We start from the raw sequence: 22,430 nt of genomic DNA, 5'->3' as shown, positions 1-22,430 counted from the left end.
TTTTGTAAGTATTGTGATAAATGATGAAGAAGATATTTTGATCAATTATGGTGCGCACCGGTTGATGGTACCTATTGAATTCCATTATATTTTTATTCCTACTATGGAAGTCAATGGTTACAATCAGCTGTGTGCTTACCATCATTTATCAAAATATCTTCTTTTGTGTTCATCAGAAAAAAAGAAACTCATACAGGTTTAAAACAACATGAGGATGAGAAAATAATTTTGGGTGAACTATCCCTTTAAAGTGCTCTGAGCTGAGACAATGAGGAGAGGAGGTGGCGAGAAAGAAATGAGGTGTGACTCTTCTGTTTGAAGGTAGATGTGAACTCTTTGAGAAAGATTTCAGATGTCAATTCTCACAGGAATTCAACGTTTTTTAGAAAATGGTTCCTTCTGGAATTAGCCATTTGGTGTCAGTCTTACAGTCCAAAGTTGTTGGCTGCACTGAAAATATGACAGATTAAAAGCTTGGTGAATATAAAAGTTTTGATTTTTCTCCAGTTTAGAGAATATGATGCACATTTTACATTTTGGACTGTTTAATAATTATAAAATTATTTTAAGGCGTTTTATGAATGCTTGGAAATTTAGTAGACCCCACAAGTACATCCTGCATCTGAACCACTGCTTTGTTTGTGGCTTTATGTCAAAAAGTTAAACCCTCTCTGTAAGACCCTCAGAAGAAAGGTTGATTTTAATCATTTTATAATCCGGTAAATCTTTACAATAAGGTTCATTCGTTAACATTAGTTAACGACATTATTTAACATGAACTAATAATGAACTGCCCTTATACAGCATTTATTAATCTTTGTTAAGGTTAATTTCAACAATTACTAATACTTTGTTAAAATCTTGTTAACATTAGTTAATGCACTGTGAATTAACATGGACAAACAATTAAAAGCTTTATTTCTATTAACTAACATTAATAAGATTAATAAATACTGTAACAAATATTTTGCTCATGGTTTGTTCATGTTAGTTAATACATTAATTAATGTTAACTAATGAACCTTATTGTAAAGTGTTATACGACACAAAACAGACAGAACATTTTTTAAAAGCCCCTAAACATTACATATTTATATATGAAATAAACTAATACTGACAGAATTGCACAAACACTTACCAGAAGTAAAACTGCAAGTGGTTGGATTTTTGTTGAATGAATAGAAAAGTTTTTGTAACCTTGTAAATTTTTTTTGTAAAAATGTAACCTATATTATATAACATTGGGGAATGTAATATCACAAAAAAGGCTCTGGCGGTGCATGCATACTACGAAAAACTACATTTATATAAAACACAAACTGAATTAAAATTTTACAATAGCCTACAAAAAATAAAAAATTTGGAAAATACAGTGAAAGATATGTCTTATATAAAAGTCACTTTATAATAAAACACTAAAAATGTATCTAGAAACATCATGTTGCCAAATGCGTTTCCTCCTCCTCCTGTCAATCACGTGGAACAAATGGGCGTGGCCGCCTGGACTTCGACCTATGAAAAGCTGTACATTTAAATTCCATGCATGAATAAGTAAATCATTTTATTTGCGAAGCCAAACGCGCACGTCCAGCATTTCGGAGTCTATTGATTTGATTTAACGGGTCAAAGTCCTGAAAACAGTCGTCGGTTTTCACAGAAAAAATATATTAAAATCTAACGCGATCCGCATTGGATTGTAGTCTGGACGGATTTTAATGGCTTTAGCTTTAGCCAGTTAGCCTGAGCTGTTTGTGTGTTTATATTAACTGCACACGAGCAGCTTCCTATTTTATTTCGAGTTTCATGAATAAGACGTTTATTCTCGTTATCGACGATTGATGCTGTTTACATGATCGACTGAAGATGTGAAGTGTTGACCGATCTTCAGGGAGGATGATGGTGGTGATGTAGTGTTTGTTTGTTTAGGTGGGTTTATTGTCTCAACACACGTGCACGCATGTATTGCAGTATATGTAACATGCATGCATTTTGCTTTAATATTTGTTGTATAATGTAGATTAATGCGTAGTTTATTTTAAAACCATGTGTAAAATGCATATCAAACATGCACTTAATGTCGTTGATGCATTGATATGCATCATGTTGTTATGATCCAGATTTATATAACTAGTGTTGTATGTATGTATGTATCTATCAGTTGCATTGTTGTTATCTTGTGTGTGCACTAATTTAAATGTATATGCATTAGATTATACACATGACATAAAGCAAGATCATGCATGTACCATTGTGCGTGAAACTAACCTTACTTGGTAAACGAGGCTTTCGCACCCATACGTGATGCACGTGGGGTTTTCCTCCCTGTCTATTGGTTTGAGAAAAGATTACGTCATTAAGCATCATGTAAGCACCAAGTTATCATATCAAAGTAGATTGCAGATGATCTATAGTTGGCAATCAGAGGCTCTGGTTCAATCTAATCAGATTTATCTCTAATCAAACAATGGGTTTGTTGGTTCTGAACATAAATGAGTGTTTTAACAGTGAAGATTATTGATTAATGATCTTCCATTGACTTTGACAAAGCAAAACAAGTATTAGCTTTGCCAAGTCCTGTATGAATCGACAGTTTTCGGCCCGTGCTGATGTCAGTGGGGTTATTGCAGCAACCCTGTGCTTGACCCATCGACCCACGGCAGAAGATAAAAGTAAACGTACATAAGCTGTGATGTTTACTTCACCGCTGCTTTTTGTGTCTTTGTAAATGCAGCGTTGGAAGACAGAAGGAGGGCGAGAACATCACCCAGATCTGCTTCACTTCACATGTCCATGATGGAGAAGAGCGACAAGAGGCCTGGATACTTCGCCAGGTGAGAAGTTGTTCACTTTGAATTGTTATTCATTCATCCAGAAGGTCTTAAGAGGACGTGAGAGATGAAAGGGAGGATGGATTTTGTAACTGGTGGAGCTCTAATGGTTGTGTTGTGGTCGGCATGAAAAAGGAAGTGTTTTCTTTTTAAGATATCTTTACTAACACAGATTGTGCTGCCTGTAAGTCTGTTGTTTAGGGACCGTGCACAACACAACTGTGAATATTTATGGGTGATTCTCACGAAAACTTGGTTTTAAAAATGTCAAGCATGAAAATGTAAAAATTGCTTAAATTTACTTTTTTTCCCACCAGACATTGAAAAACAAAGTCTGGAGTAAATGGGAACATTAATTTAAAAACTTTTACTTATCATTTAACACTTTTTGTAACATAATTTAAAAAATTAGTCCTGATCTCATTACCGCAACAGTCAGAAAACATCAACACTGACATATTTTCAAAATGACATGACAAACCTGAAATAACATAATTTGGAGATTCTGCACATGCATTTAAAATCAAAGTATTATGCTTCTATTAATTAAATTAACATTTAATAAGCATCTGTTGCGGTAATGATAATCAAAATGACGTGTAGGCATTCTGACAAGACAATATTTCAAATTAACTGTAAAAAAATGATCTTACCTGGTAGCCATCTTGAAGTAACTGGTCCATGTGCTTGGTCACTCAAAATCAAACTTTATTAAAATTCTGTATGTGTGCTTAAACTGTTCTCAAAAAGTGTTGCGGAGGATGAGAACATCAGGCATGGACACATCACTTTCCTAACTTTTCTTCATTATTATTATACATGAATATTCAGTAAATATTTTTCTGTCATCTAAAGTAGTCTAGCAAAACATCCATTAATTTTTTTTCTTAATATTTTTGTGTTAATTTGATTAAATTACAACATAACGCATGTTCAAACACAGCCGGACACATTGCGGTAATGAGAATTTCAGCAGACAATGAGATAAAATTTACAATGATAAATTCTTATGTTGAAATCACACATTGTGCAAGGTAGAACACAGTATTGTGTTAATTCTGATGCTTTTTAATGTTACTATATTACACATTTTAAAGCTAAAATCATTAGTGCCGTGCTGTTTCAATGGTTTCGTGAGAATCACCCTTATATACTGAAGTATATTTAAGTCAAATGTCATTATATTCAATCTCTGTAAGGAGTGACATCATGATACAAAAACTCTATGTAGAAACTTCAGTGGGATGGGATGACAAAAGTCAGCAAATGTCATGATACAGTTTACTGGAAATGTCATCAAATATTACTAAATAATGACCAAACGGACTGCTCATCCAGATTTATTAATAGCTGTGCTTGTGGTCTAGCTTTGTGTCGTCTTTGTCTAAGCCAAATAAATTGTTTAATCTGAAATTAGTATACTTTCTATAAATATATTAGTATTTTTTGCAGGTATGCATATAAATATGATAATGCGCTGTGTGATGGTCATTATCACAAAATAAAACCTAAATTCATCTTGACTTTATGTAACACTTGACTTAAAAGCAATGGATGGGAAACAATAAAACTAATAATATTATTATTATTACATTAAAAAAGCTGTCACTAAGGCCGTACATATGTATGGCTCAACACAAAAGATTTTTATACTGGCCCAGTCCAGGCCAGTGGTTCAGATTTTCACTTGCCCTGCCAAAATTTTCACTGGCCCCAATAAAAATGTCAGTGTCACATATTTAAGAAATAATAATTCAAAAGTCAAATATAATTGTGTACATATACAACAGACATGTTCCAATGAAAAAAGGCTCCCAACTTTTCTGCTTTACCTGTAAACTGACAGCAAATTGTGCAAAATATTGCATTGTTTGTTTCTTCCTTTGTGTTTTACCCAAGTAAATGTCTGCTTACGAAATGTTAAATAATATACATTGATGAAAATATATTTTAGTGACTGAGGGTGAAGCAATGGCCCAATCGGGCAAGTGGCAAAACTTTTTACTGGCCCAAATGCCTCTCCCGCTTGCCCCGGGCCACCAGGCAGTCCTTTATGTTGAGCCCTTGTATGTACTAATGTACCTTAAGCCCTTTTCACACATACATTATGGAAAATGCATCCGGTATTTGTCCGGGATCGTTTGTTTTTTGGTTCATTACCACGGCGAATGATTTTCTGGATTCTCTGCGTGCGTTCACACAGATGCCGTAAAGATCCTGTAAAGACACGTGACGTGTTTAAAGTCCTGCACTTTGTAGGTTTTTTTGTCCGCAGTGTCTAAAGTTTGCTTAGGCATTATTTCTCTCTTGAGAAACCACACGCATGCATTTTTGTTTATAATAAGCTCTTATGAGTGCGTAACACGCTTATCACTAAACTGTGTGTGGATTTTCCTTAAAACCCATCAAGTTGACTCATGATACCATTTATTATAATCGCAACCGCAACCGCATCAATAACCACAATGGGAAAAATTCCCCAAATCTTGCAGCCCTATTATCCGTAAGTTTCAGGCAGAATACATGAAATTTTTACCAAACAATGACGTTTTTGATGATGTGATCAACCAGCATAGATTAAGAGACGTACACGCTTATACAAGCAGCAAACATGTCGTCGATGAGAAAGCATTTTAAAATGTTTCAAAGAAAGATGCTTTTATATACTTTTTTTGGCCAAATAGTTTCGTTTGCTGAATATTTGGTGTATCCCCAGTGATGCATTTTGTTTCCTGTCATTTGTGCAGAATGACCAGATGTAAAAGTCCCGAGCTATGGAAACATCTTTATCTCTCTTAGTGTGTGTGTGTGTGTATGTGTGTGTGTTTTGCAGCAGAGTGTTTCCCGAAGCTTTCCATGTCCTCTGTTTTATTGATTAACATCCGATTTCTACAGTGTCTTTCTTAGTTTCTTCTCTCACTCTCTCTCCTACTCTTTCACTTCCTCTTTCTCGCCTTTTCTCTCTTAAGGGCTCATTATAGTTTTACGTAGGTCCTATGGCGTATATACTTCTGCATTGTCATCTGCGTTTACATGCAATTACACATGCAGACCGCTAGTAGGCAATAGCCACTCGTTTACACCCAGTAGCAGTGCAACAGCCAAAGAAGCAGCAACTTGGCCAGTAAACCCACAAACAAAGAAGAAACAACAGCTTGTTATGTATGATTTGTGAAGACCTGCAGTGATGGAGGGAACTAGACAATAGTCCCTTTCACACATACAGTCTTTACTGGTAAATTGCAGTTAACAGATAATGTGTGAACAGAACCTTTCCGGTAAATCAGTGCTCCCAATTTACCAGTAAGATACCGGTAAATTACATGGTAATCTTACAACCTAAGCGCTATGTGTGAACGAAAAATATAGGATCACCGGCATTTAGAACGGACGACGTCAGACCGTGCTGACAGATCTGGCCAATCAGAAAGTTTTTTTATACAGGTGACGTGTTTACCCCCGAACTGTTTACGGACGTTTCCACACACATGCTGCTTAAAAGTCGAGCACACCTGAAGTTAACATCCACATTTCTTCACCAAAGTTGTTTAAAACAGCTTACCGTCTATTTGCCATATTGCCGACGTCCTTAGCACACCATTATGTGAAGCCTAATGTGCAAACACAGGTTGACTTCATCTTGGCTCTCCCCATGCTAGTTTCTCTTCTTTCATACATTTAGCACTGACTGGAGTGCAGTAATATCACTTTTTTTTCCTTGCTGGTCTAACATAACAGCCCTTACAAAAATGAACCATGGTTTTTTTTGTGCTAAAGGGGTAGTAACCATGTTTTTTGTGTATTGATTACTATTAGCAAAACCATAGTTTTACTATGGTTTCTGAAAACCATGGTTGTTATTTTGTGGTTACCCTGGTTTTACTACGGTAACTAGGGCTGCCTAACAATTAGTCGCGACTAATTTTACAGAATAAAAAGTTTGCAGAATAAAAGTTTTTGTTTACATAATATATGTGGGTGTACTGTGTATAACTTCTTCCACCCTGAAGCTATTTTGGGGATTTTCGCCTGGATTTGGCCTACCCAATTTCAAAAGCTTCCCATACCCACATGCAGAGGTTTACATACAAATGTTTGGTATCATTTTACAGGAAACCCTTTGAAATTACATAAAACACTGTTGAAAGTGCTAAACATGGTTGTATGTGATGTCAGTCCTCTAATAAACACAAAAATAAATAGGCGCTTTTTGATGTTGTTTTTCTAAAGATTTTATTTAAAAGTGTATAACTCTGGCCCTGAGTGCCTCAGCTCCCTGCAGACAGTTTTGTTTGATTCCAGCAATTGCCAGCTTACAGAGGAAAAAAGATTTTTGTCTCTATCATAATCTATGCAAAAGTTATTTTACTCCAACTGATGGGAGGAATAATACCCTTTTTGTATACAATTTCTGCCTAAAAACGTTTGAAGTGCTCCCATAACCACATACAGTGGAATAAATGCAATTGCTTTATATCATTTTAAAGAAAACCCTTTGAAGTTACATAAAAAGCTGCTGTTTGTGACAAATAGTGTTATTTATGTTGTTTTTCATATGATGAAACACCAAATTGTCTTTTTATATGTTGTAAATACTGCCTCTGATAGTGTATAACTCTGGTTCTGTGTGCTCTAGCAGACTGCAGACAGTTCTGGTTGTTAGCAGCAGCAGACAGTAAACACCCAAAAAAAGAATGAACTCTTTAGCATGTCGCATTCAAAAGTTATTTTCATTTTACTGAAGTGTCCGAAAATACATTTTTCATATAAATATTAATTTTTTGTTTTGGACATATAATAAATAACAAGGGATTATTCATGCACACAACCAAAGAAAATGCTGTGAATGGACTCATTTTTAGAGTAGGACCTAAGAGAAAAGATGGTGTATCATTTGTGGCTATATGTGCTATCTGAGGCAGTCCACACTCAATTTTCCCATATGTTTACAAAAGACGATTTTTTACATCATTATTCATTCAACTATTGTTGGATATGTGTTAATAATAGAACAAAAATAACGCTGTAGCCTTATTCCTGAGAATGAGAGCTTTCATTTGATATAAGACTTGCCCATGTTTGTCATACTTGAAAAATATGAAATATGTGAATATTAAATAATATACAAAATTATGGGGAGGGGTGATAGTGTAAATTAAGTGTAACTAACTTTCTTACAGTAAAAGATTTCTCAAAGTGATGCATATCTGAAGAAAGTAGAGAGTCTAAGCTTTCAAACAGTATCTCATATGTGTTACTGGGGTCCATGATGGACCATTAAAGATTAAAAGAATATTTTATTTGAGTCAAAATACGAAATTTTGTACCCGGGACTCGGTCCTCGGGGTTTAAGAGGATAATAATTGTTTAAATACAAACACACACATGCATGTATATATTTAAGAAATATTTGCATGTGTATATACATTTTTATTATATATATATATATATATATAAAATATTAAATAAATATATTTTTTTCTTTGAATTATACATCCATGTGCATGTATTTATTTATACATAATTATTATACACAGTACACCCACACACATTATGTCAACAAAAACTTTTATTCTGCAAACAATTATTCGCGACTAATCGTTTGGCAGCCCCAACGCCAACCATGTTTTTTTTGTTAACTTTAGTAAAACCATGATTAATTTTATAAAGGAGTTGTTGGTGATTTTTATTATTTTTATTATTCGTCTTCCTGGCCCGCAGACTGAAGAAGAAACGGCTGATGAAACAGAGCCAATTAGAGAAAGCGGAAGCCGAGCAGAACCAATCAGATTCAAAGACGCCAGTCATCTGTGAACCTGCTCTTATTGGACAATCTAAAGAGAAGAATCCAGAAGAACCCGGCAAACCCGAGAGATGCCAAAGTGAAGGTAAACATTCATAGTGCATTTAAACTGCTGTAAAGAGATGCGAAATAGTTTAGAGTGAGGTTTAATTTTATTTTTATCCATCAGAATTTGATTTGGTTCTGAATAATGGCCTGTTAAAAAAGTGGTTTTAGAGGACTGTGGACAAAGCAAGGTTATTATAGTTTTGCTTTTTTAAATTAGTTTTTATTTTAGTATCGTTTTCAATTTTGCTTTAAATTTAAGTTTAGTTTTAGTTAGTTTCATGAATGGTTTTGTTAGTTTTAGTTTAGTTTTTATTTTGCAAACACATTTCTATTTAGTTTTTATTTTATTTAGTTTCAGTTATAGTTTTAGTAATTATAGTTTAGCAGCTAACAGCAGCTAGACTGTCTGACATATTTATCAGTTAACCGAGGTTGCTGTCAGCCTCAGCTAACCTCACATGCATAAAGCGCCATCTACAAATAAAGACTCCATAAAAGTTTGTAAACATTGCAACGTCTCCGGGTGGGCGGGGATTAGTTAGAGGCAAAAAGAGGCGCGGACGCAATGCTGACAAGCGTAAGCTAGGACATTTTAGAAGGGATTTATTAAACATAGATGTAGAAGAAGGTTCAGAACTGTCCGAATATGTAAAGTTACTGACTCTGCGTGACAGCTATTTTTGTAAATTAACTCTGTAACAGTTAGTTCTTGTATCTTGTTCTCATTGGAAACCTTTTAACCAGGTTTTGGATATTTCCTACATATGAAGTATTTTCGGCTGGTTTGGGGAATTTTGTCAAGGCTTACTGTCTAATGTAACCAATCGCTGAGCTAACTAACTATATGATTAGCAATGGGGATTATTTTTAAGAGATCATTCAAAGGATGGCACACACATCTATCGCTGTATCTTTGTTTAACATTTAAGTTAGCTAGTGCACTGACGGTTGACTTATCATATATAAAACATATATATTTACCTGATATGAAGTGTGCACTGCAAACACGAGCATTATTTGCGATCGTCTCCGTCCATTCAACCACAATGGTCTTCTTTATTTCTGTGAAGGAATGTCTGCCGGGATCCGGTAAAACTTTAGTTTTGAATGAAAAGTGCTGTTACTTCTATTTTGGCAGCCAAAAACACAAGACGACGACATTTTAAAGTTAAAACCTCAAACTTTTAGCGTGCCTGCTATGAGTTCTTCATGTTTTGCCTCCAGCTAGAGCTGTGACGTCACAGTGACGTAGGCGATTAAGGGGTCTATTATAAAGCCTGTTCAGATTTTCCGCCACGGGATGAGAGCTTATTAATTACGAAAACGAATACTTATTTTTGATAATTATTATTTTATTTCAGTTAGTTTTTCAATAACTTTTGCTCATTTCGTTTAGTTTTAGTTTTTCATTTATTATGAATTTTTAATTTTATTTCAGTTAACGAAAATGTTTTTTAGCTGATAGTTTTAGTCTTAGTTTCAGTTTTCGTTTACGAAAATAACCTTGGGACAAAGCATTTGAAATGTGCACTGAAGATGGTTTTTAAAACAGGAATTTATAAGAAAAGGAAATATGTCAGCATATCAGCCTGTTATTTATCTGACTAAAGCTCTCCAGATCACAGGAAGAGAATCACAGTCATGCACATGGCGTGACCCAAACATATTGAAAACTGCACTGACCAGGTCAAAGGTCACACTTTGTTTGTACAGGAAGTTGTATTACTGACACGCTGCATGTGTCTGCTCTCATTTGTGTGCACATTTATTGATTGTATGAATCTCTGAGTAAATATTTTTTAATATCAGTATCATCATCTGTACTATTATTGAATACACCTTTGCACATAACTCCATTATAGTTTCTTTTTTACGTGAATAATCCTTCAACTCTGGTGCTTGTGAATAAAGCTGTTACTTTGTTATTTGACTTGGTGATTGATAAAATATGTGATTGAATTGATTTGAAGCGAGGACCTGAGTCACATCTAAAGAGCAGCAGATGACAATCTCATCTTTTGAGTTTCTTTGATTTGATTCATTGAAAAATCATCCAGAGCCGCCGTACATCAGCATATGTCTATAATGCAGTCATTGAATTGCTGGTTAAGGTTTGATGACGCTGTTCTCATGTTTCCACAGGACAGGTATTGAATGACGCTGCTATTGTTGTTTGTGTATAAGCTGCTGTCTCTCATTACGAACAAACACACACATCGTTACATTATGTAATGTTAAAAGCTCAGTTTAATGTCTGATGTTTGGTCTGGGCTTGAGTGAAATACTGTATTATGAGATTGTTTGACTGTTTAATATCAAACAATCTGAATTCTTCAGGCATTAATTGAATGAGATTATGTCTCTGTTTAATTGAAGTCAGTAACATTAATGATGACACATTAACACTGTCATCTCTGTGCAACTTGATTTTTTTGTGGTTTATGTTTCATTTGTCAGATTATTTGTCTCAACTGTAAAATGTTTTGTCAAGATAAGATATGTTAGTTTATGCATCAGTTGCACACAGATGGAGAATTTTCAATGAATATATGGATGTACTGTGTCTGTACATGTGACACTATTAACTGTGCGTTTGTTGAGATTAAAATGTTGTAAATAATTTCAGATGTCAACAGTAAATCATGCAACCAGAACAAGAAAGAAAAGAATAAACCTCCAGGAACTGTGGAGTATACCGTAAGTTACTGTCACATACTGTAAGTTACTGTAACATTTATATTACTGTACCCTACCATCACATACTGTAAGTTACTGTCACTGTATATTACTGTTTCATAGTGTAAATTACTGTAGCATATTTATATTACTGCACCTTAGTATCACACACTGTGAGTTACTGTCACAGTGTCAATTACTGTAGCGCATTTATATTACTGCACCTTACTATCACACACTGTAAGTTACTGTCACAGTGTCAATTACTGTAGCATATTTATATTACTGCACCTTACTATCACACACTGTAAGTTACTGTCACAGTGTCAATTACTGTAGCATATTTATATTACTGCACCTTACTATCACACACTTAAGTTACTGTCACGATGTCAATTACTGTTGCATATTTATATTACTGCACCTTACTATCTGTAAGTTACTGTCACGGTGTCAATTACTGTTGCATATTTATATTACTGCACCTTACTGTCACACACTGTAAGTTACTGTCACGGTGTCAATTACTGTTGCATATTTATATTACTGCACCTTACTATCACGCTCTGTAAGTTACTGCCATAGTGTAAATTACTGTTGCATATTTAAATTACTGCACCTTACTATCACACACTGTAAGTTACTGTAAGTTACTGTCACAGTGTAAATTACTTTAGTATATTTATATTACTGTACAGTACTGTCACATACTATAAGTAAATCACATACTGTATATTACTATATTTTACTGTCACATACTGTAAATTATTGGCACATACTGTATATTACTGTAAGTTACTGTCACATACTTGATATAACTGTGATTTACCGTCACATACCATACTCTCTCATTAAGATGCACATTTAGTGCCAGTATAAAGTTTTGTGTTGCCCACTCCCTTTTAAATAAATGTTACTACTACTACTCTTGTTTATTTATTCAATTATAACTGTTGAGTCAAACTGAATTTGTTGTCACAGGTTGGACCAAAGGACACTCTGAACAGCATTGCTCTAAAATTCAACATTACCCCTAATAAACTGGTGCATTTAAACCGGCTGTACTCGCACAGTCTTGTACCTGGACAGGTGAGTATTCATGAAACAGATGCGTCACATTCAGTATGCGCTCATGTTGCTCAGCCATACTACACTGGATTACACCTGTTATACTTTTACCAGTACTGCAATATTGTGTGTGTGTGTGTGTATACTGTATGTGTACATTGCTCAGTCTCAGTTTCTCATTACAACACAGAAACTGTTTGTTCCTGATGTGGACCAAGCAGAACGTGGCTCTCAGGTCAATGGTTCTTCTAAACAGATCAATACAGACTCTTCAGAGAAGGTAAGATGGGACAAAAATGCATCATGCACTTAAGCCTTTGTAATCCCAAATGTGTCAGACCACAGTTCATAAAACAACATTTATATCTCTGTCTCGTGTGTTAGCAGGACGGCGAGTCGAGCTGCAGGTGTGGACTGCCGGTACGTAGAGAGACGTCACCGCTGTCTGAGGATGAGAGTCTGGCTACCGTCAAATTCATCAAGATGAGCTGCAAGTATTTCACTGACGGCATGGTGAGGATTAACAGCTGACTGTGTTTTGTTGGGAAAAACATAAAAAAAACTTAAAGCTAAACTCTGTAACTTCTGCCTCTCTATCGCCACCTCTGTTTGAAACACGAATTGGCAAGTTACTTGAATAATTATTCTTATAACATTTGCGTTTTTTTAGCCACAAAGTTGCAGATTGTTGCTTTAGGAAATTAAATGAGTGTTTTATTATAAGGGTCAGGTAGGTGACACTAAAAACGACTTCAGGAAAATGTTTTCGATTTGAATCCAATTTCTTGCATTTACATACATTTAGGGATTATGGTAACGATAAATCAGAAAATAAGTAAGTTAAGTTTATACAGAATCTTAGTCCAGCTCCTTCGTGACGACGTGCAGTTAAAATATCATGAAAATTACTTTGAAAGTGGGGGGCATGAATGGGATTTTGAAAAGTGGGGGGCACATGCCCCCCTGTCCCTAGTGGAAGTTATGCCTCTGAAATGATTCCTCAAAATATCGTCCTTCGTGTTCATCAGAACAAAAAAATGTTTAGTGATTTGTAATAACATCAGAGTGAGAAAATGATGACAGAATTTTCGTTTTTGGGTGAGCTGTCCCTTTAAGGTGTGTTTCCTGATGTCTGATTGGTTGTGTGTGCTATAGGGTGTCGTCGGAGGAGTGATGATTGTAACGCCCAATAACATCATGTTTGACCCACACAAGTCTGATCCTCTGGTGATTGAGAACGGATGTGAGGAGTACGGTCTCATCTGTCCAATGGAGGAGGTTCTGTCTGTGGCGCTGTATGATGATGTGTCCCGTATGAAGCTGAAGGACGCGCTGCCGTCGTAAGAAAAAAACCCTGATCTGCTTTCTTTCTGCCAGTGTCTGCATTCATTCACACATGTCTGTGTGTGGTGTTGCCCTTTCCTGTTGAGTTCAAAAATACATTTCGTTTTATTATTTCTCTTACTCATAGTTTTCCTTTTAAATTTTTCCACAAAGTTTTTACACCGAAATAGATTTGTTTTTTTACACATTTGTTTGTCATTTTCCGTTTTGTTCAGTTGGTGTGTTTGGTTCATTTTTGGGTGTTTTGTTTTCCTCTCTTTAATTTCACCATCTTCCCATTGATGATGACCCCTGATGTCCGTGGTAGTGATGAACCCCGGGATCTCTGTCCATTATACAGGCCGGGAGAGTGGGAGGAGCTTCCCTCCGAACAAGACCTCAACCCGTTTAGCCGTTACGAGGCGCTCGGCGCGCCCAACCGACCGATCATATTGGATGATATAGAAACGGCGGTCTCGGAGATCTTGGACAAATCGCCATCAGATGAAGGTTTTACTGAACTAGAACTGCTACAGAGTGACTCTATTACTACCTGCCCCAGCCAGGAGGGGGCGTCATTTCACGACGACTGTGAACCGAAAGAGACGACTAACAGATCGGACCAAAAAGACGAAAGCTTGAGGTGCTGTAATGTTGAAGATGAAGGACTTAATCGTTCCACAGAGGATAGCGGAGTGCTGCTTCAGTCTCTTCCAGACAGTGTACGTGAACCCCCAACACAACTGAATGATGTGACCACAAAAAGAGATGAAACGTTAGTAAACGGTGTCACGACCAAAGAGGCGACCACACAGGACCAAAACAAGAAGGTGAGCTGCGGTGATGTCACGGATGACTCTGTGACCTGTAGCCAACCTGTAGACGACGCTGAAGTTAGACAAAAGGAAAATAAGGGACCAAATTCGGATGATGAGATTTCTGAAGCGGAGCAACGCAGGCAGGCCAATCAGGCTGAGATGAAATCATGGCTGTTAAAAAGAATGCAGGGACCAATCGAAGGTAAGTTTGATCTGATTGACAGGACAGCCTTGTCAATCATGGCCACAGACTTTTTGTAAGTGTGCACCTAATGTGCTGTATTAACAGTATATAGGGTGCATCCCAATTTAGGGTTTGGATCCTTCAAAGGACGCAGACTTTAAAGGTGAGGCTCATTCTTTGAAAGCAGCAGTCTCTGAAGTCCACGAAGACGGTCTAGCTTACGGAGATAGTTGCGTCACTTGCTGTTCACGCCCTCCATGCCTGTCAACAGGACACCACAGCAGAAATGTTTCAGATTTTTTTATAAGTAAATATGGAGCCAGATATTTTTTTTTATTTAAGAGAATAGGCCTTGATGCAGATTAAACCACCCAACAGCATATACAATTTAACAACCACAAATATACAAAAGTAAAACACATCATGCACACTATTGCAGCAATAATGTAACTTAATGTAATGATACGTTTTTTTTTTTTTTTTGAAATATGCTACTTTTCCAGCTCCCATGGAGTTGGGCGTTTGATTTTTGCAGTTTTGGACCCCATTCGGCCGATCTACGGATCTGGCGCTAGCACTATTAGCATAGCTTAGCACAATCCATTGAATCTGATTAGACCATTAGCATCGCACTAAAAAATAACCAAAGAGTTTCAATATTTTTCCTATTTAAATCTTGACTCTTCTGTAGTAAGACCGACGGAAAATTAAATCAAATGTTTAACTTTAGAGAAGATGGAAAATGAGCCTATTTTCAAAAAACTGTCCCTTTAATTTACACCATGAAAACATTATTTATAATACTTAAAAGTGTATGTGTAGTAGGGCTGGGCATAGATTAATCTAGATTCTAGATTCATCTCATACAAAATAAAAAAAATATTTGCATTACATATACATAATAATTACACACAGCACAAACTCGTATGTATTTAAGAAACATTTTTATGTGTCTATGTATTTATTTATATTTTCATAATTCTATATTATATATACATAAAGAGATATAAAAAAATCTTAAATGTATGTGTGTGTGTTTAAATATACATAATTATACACAGCACAAACTCGTATATTATGCAAAAATAACCTTTTATTTTGTATGAGATAATCTATGCCCAGCCCTAATATGTAGCTAATTTAATGTCCTTGTCACTGTTTATTTAACTACAGTTACCAGTGTTTATTTTAAAATACCCAGACGTCACATGCGCGCACTGAATCTTGGGATAGCTGAGGCCGTGAATGATCCATCCATGGATCTTTGGTTTCAGAGGAAATGAAGGCCGCATTTGGAGGCTGCATGTGAAGGAGCCTTCAAATTGGGACAGCCTTGGTCGTGACATCATTGGCCTTTAAATACGGCCTTCGAAGGACGCCAAACCTGAATTGGGATGCAACATCTCTGGGTGTAGATAGAGCTCGCAATGCATTCTTGGATTGCCATATCCGCAAATCCGCATGTTCAATTGGTGGATAATGAAAGGTAGCACAATGTTGTAGTGCTGCATGACGATTAATCGCAATTAATCGTTTGCAGAATACAAGTTTTTTTTTACATCATATATGTTTGTGCACTGTGTATAATAATGTGTATATAAATACATACACATGCATGTATATATTTGAGAAAAAATATATGTATGTATAATATACATTTTTTATTTAAAAACATAAAAATGTGTATATATACAACATGTAAATATTTCTTAAAATGTATACTTGCATGTGTGTATTTATATATTCATAATTATTATACACTGTACAACAGAAAACTTAAGAAAGCGTAAATAAGACATTATCGGTCCCTTCAGCCAAGTCTTTAATAAGTTTAATAACTGGCCTCCTATAAAGTTTGAATTTTTGCAATGTTTTGACTGATCTCTACCTGACATACAGACATGCTGCTATGCCATGAAGAAAAGAGCAAAACTCCGCCCATGTTCCTGTGCTTTAAAGTGGGAAAGCCAATGAGGAAGTCCTTTACTATTGGTCTGACTTCCAGCCCCACCCATAATTTTGTTGGCAGGGGACGACAGCCTGAATACTGGTTTGCTGTGCCACAAGAAAGGTACGAATGGGTTATGAAGTGTGTGTGTTTGATATGAGTGTTCATTCATAACCAAAACCTTTCTGTTTTTGATCATCAGAGTGGACCAATTATATTCGTTCTTCATTCAGTGGTCTCCAGACGCATACGGTAAAGAGGCTCAGGAGCAGGGCTTTGTGGTGGTGGAGAAAGACGAGCTTAATATGATTGATAACTTCTTTAGTGATCCTGTTCCTCGCAGCTGGGAGGTGAGTCTGAGGATACTTTTATGAGATGGTGATGTAGTAAAAACTGAAAAAGTTTGTTAAAACGATCCACGTTTATTTGTGTTTACGAAAATGACTACAAACTTTGTTACGGGTGCTCGGCCAATAGATGGCGATGTTACCTTGGAAAGAAACGCTTTGTGCCTGCACACATGGACAATGTATATGTTGTAATGCACTAAAAGTCACTTTGGATAAAAACGTCTCCCAAATGCATAAATGTAAATGTAGGTGACCAAACCATCCACCGCTATGTTTTTTTCTTTAGATCATCACAATTAATGAGGCCAAGCGACGGCAGAGTTTTATTTTTGAGGATGAGGAACCTTTAGATCTTCTTCCGGTGCTGATGGATCCCAGTGTGCTTCTGGAGGACACCCACATTGAGAAGGTCTCACACACTCACAAGCTTCATTAGCAATTTCAGCTGCAGTTCATATTTAAAGATGGTAAACGAAATTGGTGACTCATAGTGTGTATACGAAATGGTTAAAATGAGTAAAAAAAATCCTTAGCATAGTAGTCAGTGTCTCATCTGTAAACCAGAAATCAACGTCTGAAGATCTTACAAACACATGCTGGTTTGGTTTAAGCTGGCAAGCAAACCTTTAGTAAACACCCTAAATATACTTACATATGCAAATCTACACCGTGAACGGACATTTCAACTTACATTGTTCAGAAACTATAACAACATAGTAGAGCTGCAACAACTAATCCATAAAATCGATTGACTTTTTTGTCAACTTATTATTAAAGTCAAGTGCTGTTTCTTCATACAGCGCTAACTGCACGTTTATCAGGCGCTTTTTCTCACTACGCAACCTGCGTTCTGAATTGAGCTTCTTTTAATCTTATCTGCAGAAAAACATCAACCTACAGAGATGAAAGGATTTGATTCATTAGTTGTTGATATTTGGGCTGTGAATAGTCATTGGGATGCTTTTGTTGGCCATTGGGCTGCTTTTGGTAAGTGGATTTGGCAACCCTGAAGGGAAATGATGGAAGCAAAAGCACAACAGAATGCTGGTTAATAAAGGTTTTATTTCGTCCTTTAGTATAAGTGAGTTTGTATTAATTAAATTGTTGTTGGGTTTTCATAAAAATAGTAATGAAAGAAACTAAGCATCTGTTTTATATAGTAAAGGGGAAATCCACGCAACAATGTAGGATATATCACTTTCATATCATATGACTACTTTATTCTGTTAATAACAAAAAATACTCTCAAGTTCAAAAATGAGTTTATTGTTTGTGGCTAAATTTTTACACCAGCACATCTCTATAGACTTTTTTTGACATTTAAATATGTTTTTTAAAAGCTGCACAAACTTTTTTTAAGGCTTAAAAAATCAAAAGCAAAAAGATTATATTAGTAAAACTCTGTAGTAGTGTGTGGCTTTTGCACTTTTAAAAGAACACTTCTACTTGTGAATGAATACACTAATTTATTGCCTTATTTAGCTTTAATAAATGAAAATTCTAATGAAGTAAATATTTATGTTTTTATCCGATTAGTCGATTAATTGAAAAATAATCGCCCGATTAATTGATTGACAAAATAGTTAAGTTTATTTTTTCAACTTTAAAATACTTAAAAGGTGCAGTGTGTGATTTTTAAAAGGATCTCTTGACAGAAATGCAAAATAATATACAAAGCTATATTTTCAGGGATGTATAAAGACCTTTTTATAATGAACCGTTATGTTTCTTAGAATGAGACATTTTTATCTATAAAGCGTTTTTATGTATAAAGCCTTTATCATACATCGAGGGTCCTCTTATGTGGAAGTTGCCATTTTGTGCTGCCATGTTTCTACAGAAGCCCTTACCGGACAAACTGTTTTGTTTTCTCCGACAATGACATTTTTCCGATGGCGGTTATCGTAGCTTCTCTATGCGTTTCAAAAGCTATGGGTGAGCAGTGGACTGAGCCGTTGGTTGCAAATCGCAACCTCACCACTAGATGGTGTTAAAATTTACACACTGGACCTTTTAGCTGAAGTCTGATGCAAGATTATCAAACATCTGTCTTTTGTGTGACTTCCTCAGTTGGCCACGCGTTTGCCCGCCCGTGTTCAGGGTTATCCATGGCGTCTGGCCTACAGTACCGAGGTACATGGAACCAGTTTAAAGACCATGTATAGGAACCTGTTGGAGATAGACAGTCCTGTACTGCTGGTCATCAGAGATATGGACAATCAGGTACACACACGTGTGCACACACACACCTCAGGAGTGCGTGGTGTTCGGAGTGCGTGGTGTTCGCCTTAGCATAGTAGTCAGTGTCTCACCAGTGCGTGGTGTTCGGAGTGCGTGGTGTTCGGAGTGCGTGGTGTTCGGAGTGCGTGGTGTTCGGAGTGCGTGGTGTTCGGAGTGCGTGGTGTTCGGAGTGCGTGGTGTTCGGAGTGCGTGGTGTTCGGAGTGCGTGGTGTTCGGAGTGCGTGGTGTTCGGAGTGCGTGGTGTTCGGAGTGCGTGGTGTTCGGAGTGCGTGGTGTTCGGAGTGCGTGGTGTTCGGAGTGCGTGGTGTTCGGAGTGCGTGGTGTTCGGAGTGCGTGGTGTTCGGAGTGCGTGGTGTTCGGAGTGCGTGGTGTTCGGAGTGCGTGGTGTTCGGAGTGCGTGGTGTTCGGAGTGCGTGGTGTTCGGAGTGCGTGGTGTTCGGAGTGCGTGGTGTTCGGAGTGCGTGGTGTTCGGAGTGCGTGGTGTTCGGAGTGCGTGGTGTTCGGAGTGCGTGGTGTTCGGAGTGCGTGGTGTTCGGAGTGCGTGGTGTTCGGAGTGCGTGGTGTTCGGAGTGCGTGGTGTTCTTGTCGTCTCATGAGGGTTGTTTTCTCGTGCAGATTTTTGGAGCGTTTTCCACTCATCCTTTCCGAGTGAGTGAACATTATTACGGGACAGGAGAGACGTTCCTCTACACCTTCTGCCCTGAGATTAAGGTTTGAATATATTGCTTTGGTTGCGCATACTCTCCAAAACTTGCATGCGATGTTTTTTCGAGACAGCATTTAACTTAACCAATCTCTGTGTCATAGGTTTTCCGCTGGTCTGGAGAGAACTCATATTTTGTGAAAGGAAACTTAGATTCCCTTCAGATCGGAGGTGGAGGGTGAGCATGCTGACATCCTCTTCATAAGCTGTATATATGTGTCTGTCCTTCACTCTTGTTGGCCTAACACTCGACCCTTTACTTTTCAGTGGTCGTTTGGGTCTGTGGCTGGACGCTGACCTCTATCACGGCACGACGTCCAGATGCTCCACCTTTCATAACCTACTGCTGTCCTCCAAACAAGACTTCATCGTCCAGAACCTCGAGGTTTGGGCGTTTGAATGAGCTGCTACACCAGAAACACGCATAGACACGCTTTACCATGTGCACTGTGACGCGCTACGGCCAGCACGGCATGACGTACGAAAAGACCCACCCCATCTATTCGATCTCGGGTGTCGCTTTTTACCGCACCGTACGAAGTATTCGCTCATACTTGACGTGGTTTTACTCGGTTCAGCCTGGTCTGAGCTTTAGACATGAATGCCAAGACGGATATCTGTGGTAACCTGAATCTTGAATGTCACCTACAGCTTTCCCAGCATGCAATATATTCCTAAAAAATGTAACCAGTATATAAACACACGTATATGTTGACTGAAATGAGGAGCAGTGTGTTATGCCTGAAAACTTGTATCTTTTAAGACAACAAAAACCTGATAACCACTATTTAGGGGCCGACTGTGGGCCAGTCGTATGAATAGAAAGTGCTTAATGGTTTACAACGTGGAGATTTAATGCATTTAGCTGCCGTATTGTCATGTTTGTTTAAATGGCGAGAAGGTGAAGGATGTAAATGATACCGGGGAGATATTCATTCAGCTGGAGAATTTAATACGATGACGACAATTATTTCTGCTGTTTGTAGACCAAATTCATTGTGTCAATTGCAATAGTGCAGAAGTTCGTCTGTAAACTGTGTGGGCTGTATTTTTCACGTTAGTTTGCGAGTAATGATGTATTCCTGGAATAAATTTTTGTTTCGACCAAAGCATTTTATTTGCTTTGTTCACACGTGACATAGTTTTATATTCAGTTTTTTATTTTTGTGTATTTAAAAATGATTTTTTTATAAATTTGTATTGAATGTGAAATGCGTACTCGGCGATAGTTTTACTGTTTTGTGATATTTTGGGGACCATTTCTAATCGAGAGTTCATTTGAAAGGGAAGCACTTGAAATGAAGAGATGCCAGTATTATCTGTGTTAATAGCACGACTGATTTCACTACACAAACACACACACACAACACTTTTGCAAAAAATGACACTTCATGTTTGAGGATTGATGTGAGCACATACACGATGCAAGCTTTATTTTAGTTATACTTTATTTTAAGGGTTTTTTAAGGAAAAGTTGTTGGAGATTTTAAAAAGTGTCCATTAATATCACTACAAGACAGCATTGTGGGCATTTCAAAAGCAATTTTTGTGTCCTTGTAGGAAAACGTTGCTTACAAATGTTTTCACTCTTAAGTATTTTGTCTTTGATTTCAAACTCGAACACTGTGCTGTGGTAGCCAATGTATGTATTTTGTGTATTTTCTGTGTTTCAAAGTAAACCAAATAAATGCAACTAATGAAAGAGACACAAGTTTCATTACAAGTTACTGAACGGCCATGAAACGGCTTCATTCTTTAATATAAAACACAATAACAAGCAGTAGCCCTGAGATGATATACTGAATCACAGTTTTAAAACATAAAACAATGAGGAAAATACAAAGCATACAAATAAAGAAATCATCTGGAATTCAGACAATAATAAATTGTTGCAAAAATTATTATAAGCATTAATATACAAGCTGTACCCTGAAATGTCTTGCCACAGACTTTTATTGTAAGGCCATTACGTTTAAATCTGTTTTAACTCAATACCCACAAGCCTTTTCCTGACAGCATTTTTTGTGATTTTCACAAGTTTCACAAAATGCCATCCAGGAAAATGTTCTACTTTAAATATATAAACATACAAATATATAAATGAAATAACAGACCCTCTGCTTACAAACAAACAAACAAATAGATTAAAAAAAAAGTTTCGTCCTATCTATATTTGTTCTCCTTTATCACTTTTCAAATATGAGTAGATTTAAAAAAAATACCTAATTTTGAGCAAAAAGTTGAAATAATTGCATTTTTGAAGATTCAGAACAGTTATCAAAACATACACATTCAGAACAGTTATCAAAACATACACAGAGTTTAAAATGTTGAATTCAGTTTTTTATAAATTGGGTAAGAGCGCCATCTAGTAGATAATAGCGGAATTACAGATCACCGTAAAAACTCATCAGGAAAGCGTCATCGGCAGGAAAATGTT

General features: G+C 36.7%; 1 protein-coding gene across 3 annotated transcripts; it reads left to right on the top strand.

Annotated features, from left to right (window-relative positions):
* The first annotated feature begins 1,539 nt into the window (after nt 1–1,539).
* On the top strand, nt 1,540–21,701 carry ncoa7b (nuclear receptor coactivator 7b). Of its 3 annotated transcripts, none has more exons than XM_055185749.2 (16): nt 1,540–1,926; nt 2,732–2,831; nt 8,550–8,716; nt 11,306–11,376; nt 12,337–12,444; nt 12,614–12,703; nt 12,808–12,936; nt 13,579–13,763; nt 14,108–14,766; nt 16,648–16,819; nt 16,899–17,046; nt 17,333–17,455; nt 19,117–19,269; nt 19,903–19,998; nt 20,095–20,168; nt 20,258–21,701. In XM_055185749.2, exons 2-16 carry the CDS (start codon nt 2,785–2,787, stop codon nt 20,391–20,393), a joined length of 2,358 nt encoding a protein of 785 aa, XP_055041724.2. In that variant the 5' UTR covers nt 1,540–1,926; nt 2,732–2,784; the 3' UTR covers nt 20,394–21,701. The 3 variants fall into 3 exon arrangements, with proteins under 3 accessions (XP_055041724.2, XP_055041722.2, XP_055041723.2); XM_055185747.2 differs by having other exon boundaries at nt 14,075–14,766; XM_055185748.2 differs by having other exon boundaries at nt 1,541–1,926; nt 12,811–12,936; nt 14,075–14,766.
* The last annotated feature ends 729 nt before the right edge of the window (nt 21,702–22,430 follow it).

The sequence above is a fragment of the Misgurnus anguillicaudatus genome, chromosome 18 (genome assembly GCF_027580225.2).
Source record: "Misgurnus anguillicaudatus chromosome 18, ASM2758022v2, whole genome shotgun sequence".
NCBI lineage: Eukaryota > Metazoa > Chordata > Actinopteri > Cypriniformes > Cobitidae > Misgurnus > Misgurnus anguillicaudatus.
The sequence above is the reverse complement of the archived record's forward strand: the minus strand, read 5'-3'. Positions and strand labels throughout refer to the sequence as shown.

Bases quoted from the DNA above. Each gene is read 5' to 3' on its own strand.
- ncoa7b (XM_055185747.2), top strand. From the start codon at position 2,785: ATGTCCATGATGGAGAAGAGCGACAAGAGGCCTGGATACTTCGCCAG. The intron at 11,377-12,336 runs GTAAGTTACTGT...TTGTTGTCACAG, and splicing joins CAGGAACTGTGGAGTATACC to GTTGGACCAAAGGACACTCT. The intron at 19,999-20,094 runs GTTTGAATATAT...TCTGTGTCATAG, and splicing joins CCTTCTGCCCTGAGATTAAG to GTTTTCCGCTGGTCTGGAGA.